Below are 10,386 nucleotides of genomic sequence, written 5' to 3' on the forward strand. Positions count from 1 at the left end.
ATTTCTGTTCGTGTACCATTTCTTCGTTTTCTTCAATCCTCTTCTTCGCGTAGATCTCTTTTTTGTTTTCTTTACAGTTTTTGAATATGTCATCCCAATCTTCATCTCCTCTCACAATCACCGGTTACAGTTTCATTCGTAAGTTATGGAATCACGTTTGCAATGATTCTAATCATCGTAATTTCAGTTGCCGCTGATAATCATCTCCAAAACGGTGAAAAGACGACATATTTGAATGTGGAGTAAGAATTTTCTCACTGGTCAACCCATATCGAAGCTTCGTACTTCCAGATATTCATATTCTGGTTCCACCCATCACGCCCAAATTCCAATGCACAAAGACGAGTTTGCCGAAATTCGTTGTGACCTGAATTCGAGCAGAGTTATCGATTATTTGAAGGCGAAACATCACTAGCTATTCACTATCTGATCGTACCGTTGTTGACGTCGTTTCGGTGTGCTCATCGATCGAGCACGTCTACCGTGTGCGCGCGCGTATTCCTTGTCTTTACATTGCCATATTGTCCCCGTTCACCTCTCATTTACTCTCCCATTTTTTTACCGTTTGCCGTCTCTCTTTTTTCGTTTTGTATTCTTGTCCACTGTGTTCATGTCAATAAATTTCTTCATTTTTCAGAGCCACCCTTCCTCGAACTCCTACCGCCCACGGTCATCGACAGAATGACAACCGGATCGAACGATTTCTACTATTCAAACAAATACGAGGACGATGAGTACGAGTATCGACATGTTCACGTCACCAAGGATATTGCCAAATTGATTCCAAAAAATCGACTCATGTCGGAGACTGAGTGGAGAAGTCTCGGAATTCAGCAGGTATGTAATTCTCAATAGATTACAACAATCCTAACTTTTCTTTTTCAGTCTCCAGGATGGATTCACTACATGATTCACGGACCAGAGCGTCACGTTCTTCTCTTCCGCAGAGCTCTCGAAAAAGCAACAACATCGAAGACGGGAGTGCGTGGTGGTGGAAATCCTGTTGGAGTTCGCTAGTGTGCTCTCACTCGGGCACTGTGCCCCCCTCCCTTATGTGTTTCTCAAAAAATGGGATCTCTCGAATCAAAACGACTTCTCCTTCTTCATCATCGTCTAATTGTCTATCCATTTATCCAAAACTTTATACACAAAACAACTCCCAAATGTAAAATGTTATTTTCCGTCTCTTTCTCTCTAATTCTTCATTTTACTTCCGATTCTTTTCGTATCATTGTGTTCATTTCAAATCAAATTTGACTTCTGGAGGTGATGAAGCTCCGCCCACAATTTCACTTATCCCACTTTCCACTGAAACATTTGTAAAATGGTACATTCAATTCTCTTTCTTTCCCTCCCCAACAATCTAATTTTTATTCATATCTTTTTCTTCTAATACTAAAATTAAGCGAGGTTTTCTTTTATTTGGCACCGTGTCTCTTTCTCCCCCCATCCTCAAATCAAAGTTACAGACTTATTCGTGTGTTCTATATAAATAAACTCTGACCCGCATGAAGAATATCATTGTTTTTGTTGTGCCTTCAGGCATTTCAAGTTTTTACATATTTTAGTACTCGAAACTATTCATTTTGAGATCTTTTTTGCTAAAAAGATGAACAAAAGCATCGGGAAAAAATTTTCAGACCCACCAACTGTTTTAATAAAATTTGTTCTTTGATCTTCCCGGGGTTTTCTGAATTTTTGAAGTTCAGATTATCATTATTCTTCACTTTCTCTCTGTTTCTTCATTTTTCGCCTTATTTTTCATTTTTTGCTGTTTTAACTCGAGCGAAACACTGATTTTCAGAGTTGAAAGGCGTAAATGAGCGTTCTTTTACAAATTAATAAAGTTTTTCGAACAGACACGTTAATTGTCATTAAATGTTGTATTGCTTCATAATTTTTTATCAGATTTCCTCGAATTTTGAGCTCTCGCTTCTCTTTATCAGGCCCTAAACTTTTCGGTTAAAGGAGGACTGAAGTCATATTTTTTTATTTCAGATTCTGATACTTCAGAAAATTCTGAACAACTTTCATCATTGGAGCATGTGCTAAAAATCGCTCTAAACGCCCTAAATTCCCGTTTTCCCGGCTCAAAAGGAGCCTGGGTGGAAGAGTTTTCCCACGCGAATTTTCGCCCCCGTGTAGTCCTCTCGGACAAAATTATGTCTTTTTATTTCTCGATTTCTCGTTTTCTTGCTTTTTTCAACAAAATTTTGTGTTTTTTTTCAATTTATATCGTTAAAAAAGAAGAAAAACACAACATTTTGTTGAAAAAAGCAAGAAAACGAGAAATCGAGAAATAAAAAGAAATAATTTTGTCCGAGAGGACTACACGGAGGCAAAAATTCGCGTGGGAAAACTCTTCCACCCAGGCTCCTTTTGAGCCGGGAAAACGGGAATTTAGGGCGTTTAGAGCGATTTTTAGCACATGCTCCAATGATGAAAGTTGTTCAGAATTTTCTGAAGTATCAGAATCTGAAATAAAAAAATATGACTTCAGTCCTCCTTTAATCAGTTTTCACCGTAAATGTAAGAAAAGTTTCTGAAATGTGCTCAAGATGATGAAATTAGTCAATTAGCCTCCAAAATTTGAGAAAATGTTGAGTTTAGGACTATTTTTGACTTTTTTCTCCGCTTTTCCTCTCTCTTCGGTCCCTATTTATCTTCTAAATTTTCCAGATTCGAAATGTCTCATCTCCCAAATCCATCGTCATCAAGTTCCAACGAGACGAGTCCTCAAAAAGTAAGAAATCTCTCTATTTTATTATTTCAAAGTATCATTTCTCTTATTTTCAGACTCCCAGAGCATTCAGTGAATTCGAATTGTTCAAAAATGCACTCCGACTATGGTATATTCCATTGAGATCAACAGATAAGGACTACAAAGTGGCGGATACTTACAACGAGTGCGTTTCGACTGAAAATTTACATTTCTCATTGAATTATTTTTTCAGATTCCTCGAAGACGTCCATAAACATCTCCATATCGGCTTTAGAGATATTAGGCATCAACTCTACAACCAAATGTGTATGAATTTCGAAACTGAAAGAAAAGGAGAGATTCTCGCTGAAAATTCTGAAAATTCTCCGATAAAACTGCCGAAAGAAGTTCACGATTGGATTCATACCGATACTGACAACTGCTACCCGAAAATTGATGTTAAGATGCTTCATTTTCCTGCTACGAAACTTCCAGAATCAGAATTCAGTGGCGACGAAACTGGCGAAGAACTTCTGAAGTCCGACGATTCGCGTCGTCCGTACAAGACGACTGCTCAGAATCTCAGACTCAATAATCCGTATTTTCTCGAGCATCCGAAAAATCCAACGGGTCAGACACGTGCCGAAATTCTTGAAAGATTGAAACGATTTGGTGAAGAAAATGACAGAATTCTGAGGGAGATGAATCAAAAGAAGACGGGCGGTCGAATCAGGAAAGAGGTTACTGAAAAGAAAAAGAAGATGCCGAAGGGAATTGGATATGATGAGGCTTATAGATGTCTGGCGAGAGAAAAGGAGGGCATGGATGGATTAGAGGAGCTTCGGAAGCTGAGGGAAGAACTTGAGGAGTCCGAGAAGTGTCAGAAGATTTTAGATGAATCGCTGGCGAAAGATGAGAAAATTGATGATTTGGAGAAGAGATTGAAGGAAAAGGAGCGAGAGAATGAAGAGTTGAAAGCGTCGATTCGAAATATGATTGTTTCCGATCGAGAGGCTTTCAAAATGGTCGATAATCATGCTGCGTCCAAAGTAACTTTTCCGCGGAAAATCCGCGCGGAAAAGGTGTCCAAAGTAGCCATTTCTTTTCCGCGTTTTCCTCTGCGCCTTTAAGCTAATCGCGGTGAGACCAGCTCACTTTTTTGGAGGGAATTCAAAAAAAAATTTTAATTTCGAAAATTTAACTTTCCCTCTTAAAAAATGCGCTGGTCTCGCCGCGATTAGCTTAAAGGCGCAGAGGAAAACGCGGAAAAGAAATGGCTACTTTGGACACCTTTTCCGCGCGGATTTTCCGCAGAAAAGTTACTTTGGACGCAGCATCACTACAAACTGAAAATGGAGGAAGAAAAGAAAATGAATTCGGATCGAATCGACGAACTGACTGCTCAAATGGAGAAATTGACCAAATGCGTTGAGAAATTGATGAAATAATTGTACTAACTATTACTCACTTATTTTGGTTTCACTTTGTGATGATTGTAAATAAAGAAACTTGTCAAATTGATGATTGTGTCTTTGTGTTGATAATCTATGCTAATGGCCGCCGATGTTTGCAACTTTCTATTTTTTTTTTCATTAAATTTTACCGCGAAACTTCTTTCCGTGGCAAATTTGTACAGAAACTCATCAAAAAGTTAGCGGAAAGCTGTCAGTAAAACCATTTAAAATTTTCTAGACTCACCGGTTACATGTCTCGATTCGATCTACGCGGTTATCCGCTTATTTTCATTTGTTTGCAATAAATTTGTTGTTTTTCTCTTTCATTTTTCGCTTTTTTCTGTGTTTCAAGGCGTTTCGAAACTCGCGAATGAGTCGTCTCTTCGTTTTTGAAATGATCCGTTATTATTCGGTTTTCTCTAACACCTGTAGTGTCTTTTTCACTTTACTTTTGCAGTTTTAGCAGGTTATTTCTGACAAAAACGCCGGCTTTTTCGTGAAAAGTTTCTAAAAACTTCTAAAAATTTTACCGTCTCCCGTAAATCCACACACGGAACTTTAAAGGCGCACACATTTTTCCAGCAGCGATATCTCACCACGATCGTGTTTTTTCAGCATTTTTACTGTAGTGGCGGCAAATTTTTGCAATGCGGCGGCAATTTTTGTTTTTTTTTTCGAATATTTGAAGTTCGTAACGTCTTGAAACCCAAAAAATCACTCTTTCATTCCATATTCAAGCTTTGTTGCTTCCAAATTGTCGACTCCTCCGTATTGAACCGATTTATTCGTTTTAATCCTAAAAATATTCGTCTATTTTTTCTGTCTCATCAATGCACCACTCCCTAATATTTCTTCACTTAATTATTCCAGATCCGAAATGTTTGAAGATCAACATCAGCTAACATGGATGCTCAAAGAGACGCCTCTGCCCAAAGTAGGCGTTTTTCTTCTTATTTTTTCAATAAAATCTCTTTTCAGTTGTTAGAAATTGTATATGACAACTTCAAAAACCATGGTAATGCTCTGCATTGGGTCAATAAAGTCAAAACGACAGAGGAAGAATACGTGATGCCAGCGACTTATCAAGAGTGAGTTTTCGGAGAAAAGTGCATTATTGAAAGAAATTTTTAAAGGTTCGTCGGTGATCTCAGAGGAAAGCTTGGCGCTGATTTGGAAGACGTTTGTCGGCAAATCAATGAAAAAATCAATGAGGAAATCAGGAAAACTGGGAAGCCTCACAATGAAATGACCGTTTCGAAACTTTCGATGATTCTGGATTGTGTGAATCATATGGATTCAAAAGATTTGGAGAATAAGCAGAATCTGCCTTCATCGAGTTCAAGTGATAAGGATCAGACGAAGGTGAGAGTGTCCCCATTTGCATTTATTCAAATTTTGTTAAAATCCCCAAATTCATGTTTTCAGATTCCAAACGAAGATATGACCAACGACGAACCAATATCGGAATTAGTTCAACATTGGATTAACAACATAAAATCAACCGATGAAAGCCATGACAACCAAACAAAAGTTGGAACTGAAAAGAAAAAGATAGACTGGGCAGAATATATTCGGGAGCCACTGAACAGGTATCAGGATTTTATCGATAAGAAGAACAACGAAGTTCCTGTTGCGAGTGTTCCGAAGAATCATCATTCTGCAAGACTTTTGCCTTCGCAACGTCTCTCTGAACCAACAACCTCTTCCAAATCTGCGGATTCTATTCAAGCTTCTGTTTCAAAACTTCGGAAACTGAGTCAAAACAAGGAGGAAGTTGATAGAAAGGTCTCGAAACTTCCGAAGTGCCTGAAATCGAATGGAAATAAGGAAAAGGTTCTGAAAGAAGACTCGAAACCTGATGATCCGATTCAGCATCCGTCTCACAAAAATGCTATTGCCAAGGTTCAAACGAAGAAGAAAGTGCATTCAAAGCTGACGAAGCCCTTTCATAGTGAAAGTCTTGAGTTGAAGAAATTGTTGAAAGATATTGGATACGATGATTCTTATCAACGATACCAGAAGAGAAAAGAAAAAGAAGTCGAAGAATTGAAGGCATTGAAACTCGAAATTCAGAAGAAAGATGAAAAAATCGAGGAACTCGAGAAGATGATGAAGGATTCATCGCATCTGGCAGCTGAGAATTCGGAGTTGAGAGAGGAGATTAGAAAAAAGGACAGCTATATTCTGGACCTCGAATGGGAACGAGATCAACATATTTTTATTCGAGAACAACAGAAACTGAAGGATGATCGTCTGGAAATGCATTCCGAAGATCAGAAGACTTCAGATGAATCGCTGGCGAAAGATGCGAAAATTGATGATTTGGAGAAGAGATTGAAGGAAAAGGAGCGAGAGAATGAAGAGTTGAAAGCGTCGATTCGAAATATGATTGTTTCTGATCGAGAGGCATTCAAAATGGTCGATAATCACTACAAACTGAAAATGGAGGAAGAAAAGAAAATGAATTCGGGTCGAATCGACGAACTGACTGCTCAAATGGAGAAATTGACCAAATGCGTTGAGAAATTGATGAAATAATTGTACTAACTATTACTCACTTATTTTGGTTTCACTTTGTGATGATTGTAAATAAAGAAACTTGTCAAATAGATGATTGTGTCTTTGTAATTTATGTTTCTCATTCGAGTCTACCCCTACAGTCTCTACGTGTCTGCGAAAAAAATGCGAACGTTCAGTCAGTTCTTAACATTAAATGTCGAATGATAGCTTCGCAAAAAAAACGGATTTTTGATTTAGGTTGTCGTTTCTGAGAAATTTATCAAAAACCCTAAAAAGAAACCACATTTTCCAATGTAATACTGACTATGAGATTTGTTTCAATAAACAGATCGGTATTTGTGGACAATTTTTGACGTTTTGAAATGGAAAATGATTAAGATCAAATTCTCTACAAACCGCAAGATGATTTTTTCGTTTTTCAGTGGCTAAAGCCGTAAAATGTGACAAAAAAATTCATAAACTCCGTGATTTATATAGCTTGAACAAGGAGAAACATGATATTTTCGTGTTATCAAAGGATTTTAGACATCAGTATATAGAATACAAGACTTGAAGTATTTAACTTCAGGATGCCTCTGAAGCACTCAAAATCGCGAATCTGATTGATCTACGTCTCACGAGCCTCCGGTGGAAATTTTGCAGATTTTTTCTATTAAAAAAATAGTTCAGTTTTTCATTCATCTCGTTGATAAACTTTTATTCTTCTAATTTCAATTTTCCTTGATTTTAACGTCTTCAAAGTGTCCTTCCAAAAACGGTGTTACAGCAACGTGCGAGAGTTCGAGACGCACAACACATCCTACAGTAATTTTTCGCGGAAAATTTTCGCCGCAAGAGGTCATGCCATGCTTATGGTTTTGGTGGCCGAAGTCACTGACTTTTTTAGGCCACGAGTAGAAAAATTCGGGCTATGGCAGATGAGGCAAAGAAAAAAACCTAGACAATTTCCCACTTTTTCTGTCAATAAAGGGACGCTACGCAGACACGCAACGCAGGTGTTTGGCAATTATTACCCATGAGAATCAATGAACGACTATCCGATTGTTGCTCCATTAATCCTTTCCCCCGTCTTTATTGAATTTTTATTTCTTTCAGAATGCCTCCTCTAAAATTCATGAGTTTTCCATCTCTGGTCCAAGAAAACGTTCTAAAACATATGGAGTTTGTCGAGGTTTTTATGATGTCTTTGTGTTCGAAACGAACCAAAAATTGTGCGGTTCGTGCAAGAATCGAAATTCCACAAGTCTATTTCACAGTAAAAGAAACGGAGCAAAAGATAGGAATTAGACTAGGAGAAGGGAAAGAGGTAACCAAAACAATTATTAGAGTATTGGAATATTTAGAAGAACGGATTAAATCTGCTGATAAAGTTAAATACGGAGATTTTGAGAGGTAAGTCTTATGGGACTAGTCTGAGTGGTTTGAGCATAGCACGGGGTCTGGTATTGAGTACTAAAATCAACTGCGCTCTGCTGAAATCAGCTAAAATTTTAGCGCGAGATTCAAAACAAATGTGTTATTTAAACATTTTTATCATTTTTAAAAAATAGAATTGACAAAATAAAACTGGCATTTCATTTCTAAAAACATTTTGATCCTAAAGTTCTTATAATACCCAGAAAAAAAACATATCAAAAAATCAGCCAGAACGGATAAGTTAGTTTGAAACGTAACATGACCTGGTGGCTTGTGCTTGAGCCAGTCAGATAATATCTTTTAAATAACCAAGCTCGATTATTACTTTTATGAAATATATAAATTTTGGATCAACGTTCCACAGTGGGACTATTATTCTGTGGAACAACAGACATTTTGAATAAGGAAACTTTACAAAGTTCAGTTGTGATCAAAAATTTCGTTGTACCCTTTGAGTCAACAATCTGTTGTACCCTAAGAGCAACTTACTCGTTGTACCTTAAAAGTATAGTACCTTCTGAGTCATGGTACCCTCTGAGTCATGGTACCCTTGGAGCCTGCGTAGGCGGTTCAAAATGCCACAACGAAAAGCGAGTCGAAATAATTTGAATTTGAATTTGCCTCCAAGTCTAGTGGGGCGCGTTGCATTTCTGTACTCACCCTCAGACCCTGTGAGAAAATCAAAAAGGTAATAATGTAATTTTGAGCGAAAACAAAACGACATTTGTTAAATATTTTGGTTATTTTTTCTTGCTTTTATGAAGTTTACCTGTTTTTTGTGTTATCATTGATTGAGTGACAGCACCAATCCGAAAGAAAAATGAAGAAATTACAATAGGAAAAGAATTGAACCAGAAAGTCTCCGACTCTCGACCAAAACCGATGAGGAGAGGGTCCAGAGGGCGGGCGGTTCAGTTTTTGAGATTTTTTTCTTTTTTCAGTGTTTGTGCAGCTATCAAACCTTACAAAGGAGCCTGTGTGATACAAATCAAACAGACTGAAGAAACATTCATGGCGGGATTGTACCACTATTTCAAAGCATTGTTCCGTTTAACAGAACCAAGTTATCTGGTAATGAATGTTAACAGACTTTCCGAGAGAATGTTGTTCGTTGAAGATGTGAACAAAGCTTACATCACCGGGCAAACACTGGAAGTCAAGAATTTGGAATTGTTTCTGACTAAGCATCCGAATCTGGAAGTTTTAAAGATTGAGTCATCAATCAATGGAGAATTAGACGATATTTCAAGAATACTCAGCGTTAAAAATCTTCGTTTATCGAATGCTGGACACTTTGGAATGCGCGTGCTCTCAAATTTTACTGGCCGAAACATATGTTTATTTGAGTCTGTTCTCGTGGAGACGGAACTTAATGCAATCATCAAAAAATGGATAAACGGTGAAGAATTTCAAAATTTGGAGGCAGTTCTTGCTCAAAATATAAGACCTACTGTAAGAGGGATGAATCTAGATCAAATATTTGATGGGTTTGCAGTTGAAAGATTCAATCCAGCAAATCGACCACAATACTTTCAATTTGATAAAAAGTGAGTCGACCAATGAATGATTTTTGTAAATGGGTTTTAATACACATTTTTTCAGACTATTCGGACATCGTTGCAAACCTTACAGTTTTAGTGGTTCATTCTGTTATGATGTCATCAGAAAAAGTGATGGAAAGAGAGCTTCGGTTTTAGCTATACACATGCTTTTCAAGTTTGTCGTTTGGAATTGATTTCTAATGTCTATTTTTAAAAACTCATTCACATTGCCCAATATTTTTTCGTAGCGCGCTGAAGAAAGATACAGAAATTCGATGGAAAGTTAGGTTTTTTGTGTTGAAACCTAAATACTCTATCCATTTTCCAGCTGAAATTTGTATCACAATAATAGCATAACCAGACCTGCCATTTGACAAAAGATAGGAACAAATGCGGTGTTCAATTTTTTGAGAACGTAGAAACGGCTGGATGGAAGTCTTAGTAATCTGGAACAAACTTGTACTGAGTTTCTTTGTCGAATATAATAAAAACCCATCCAGCTTATCATTTTATTGAATAAGTTTCAAGAAGTCCTAATGTTAATATGTAGCAATAGTTTAACCTAGTTTAGTCTCAAAACGGGAAAATGTACTTTTAGTTTTCTGAAAATTTGACCTCGAATTTCACCTGCTCAGAGTTCTCGTAAGCAGAATTTAAAAACGGATGTCTAGGTTTACAAAAATCCTTTTTTTTTAAGCTGTGCTATTCGTTTTTCTTAGTATCGATCTCAAGTTATACAGTACCGGTCAATAGG

At 37.3% G+C, this 10,386-nt stretch overlaps 5 protein-coding genes across 5 annotated transcripts; all 5 read left to right on the forward strand.

Moving 5' to 3' along the window:
• Window positions 1-86: 86 nt before the first annotated feature.
• Window positions 87-415, forward strand: GCK72_015254 (uncharacterized protein; the record flags this gene model as incomplete). The annotated part of the gene is made up of 3 exons (XM_053730732.1): window positions 87-138; window positions 188-242; window positions 292-415. 3 exons carry the CDS (start codon window positions 87-89, stop codon window positions 413-415), a joined length of 231 nt encoding a protein of 76 aa, XP_053585504.1.
• Window positions 416-681: 266 nt separating this feature from the next.
• GCK72_015255 (uncharacterized protein) lies at window positions 682-1,017 on the forward strand (the record flags this gene model as incomplete). Its single annotated transcript, XM_003087890.2, has 2 exons — window positions 682-837; window positions 886-1,017. 2 exons carry the CDS (start codon window positions 682-684, stop codon window positions 1,015-1,017), a joined length of 288 nt encoding a protein of 95 aa, XP_003087938.1.
• A 1,669-nt stretch (window positions 1,018-2,686) lies between these two features.
• On the forward strand, window positions 2,687-4,149 carry GCK72_015256 (uncharacterized protein; the record flags this gene model as incomplete). The annotated part of the gene is made up of 4 exons (XM_053730733.1): window positions 2,687-2,743; window positions 2,797-2,906; window positions 2,955-3,726; window positions 4,060-4,149. 4 exons carry the CDS (start codon window positions 2,687-2,689, stop codon window positions 4,147-4,149), a joined length of 1,029 nt encoding a protein of 342 aa, XP_053585505.1.
• An 883-nt stretch (window positions 4,150-5,032) lies between these two features.
• GCK72_015257 (uncharacterized protein) lies at window positions 5,033-6,693 on the forward strand (the record flags this gene model as incomplete). Its single annotated transcript, XM_053730734.1, has 4 exons — window positions 5,033-5,089; window positions 5,134-5,243; window positions 5,289-5,517; window positions 5,581-6,693. The coding sequence occupies 4 exons, from the start codon at window positions 5,033-5,035 to the stop codon at window positions 6,691-6,693; spliced, it is 1,509 nt and encodes a 502-aa protein (XP_053585506.1).
• Window positions 6,694-7,771: 1,078 nt separating this feature from the next.
• On the forward strand, window positions 7,772-9,788 carry GCK72_015258 (uncharacterized protein; the record flags this gene model as incomplete). Its single annotated transcript, XM_053730735.1, has 4 exons — window positions 7,772-8,067; window positions 9,033-9,543; window positions 9,587-9,638; window positions 9,694-9,788. 4 exons carry the CDS (start codon window positions 7,772-7,774, stop codon window positions 9,786-9,788), a joined length of 954 nt encoding a protein of 317 aa, XP_053585507.1.
• Between the last annotated feature and the right edge of the window lie 598 nt (window positions 9,789-10,386).

The sequence above is a fragment of the Caenorhabditis remanei genome, chromosome IV (assembly GCF_010183535.1).
Source record: "Caenorhabditis remanei strain PX506 chromosome IV, whole genome shotgun sequence".
NCBI lineage: Eukaryota > Metazoa > Nematoda > Chromadorea > Rhabditida > Rhabditidae > Caenorhabditis > Caenorhabditis remanei.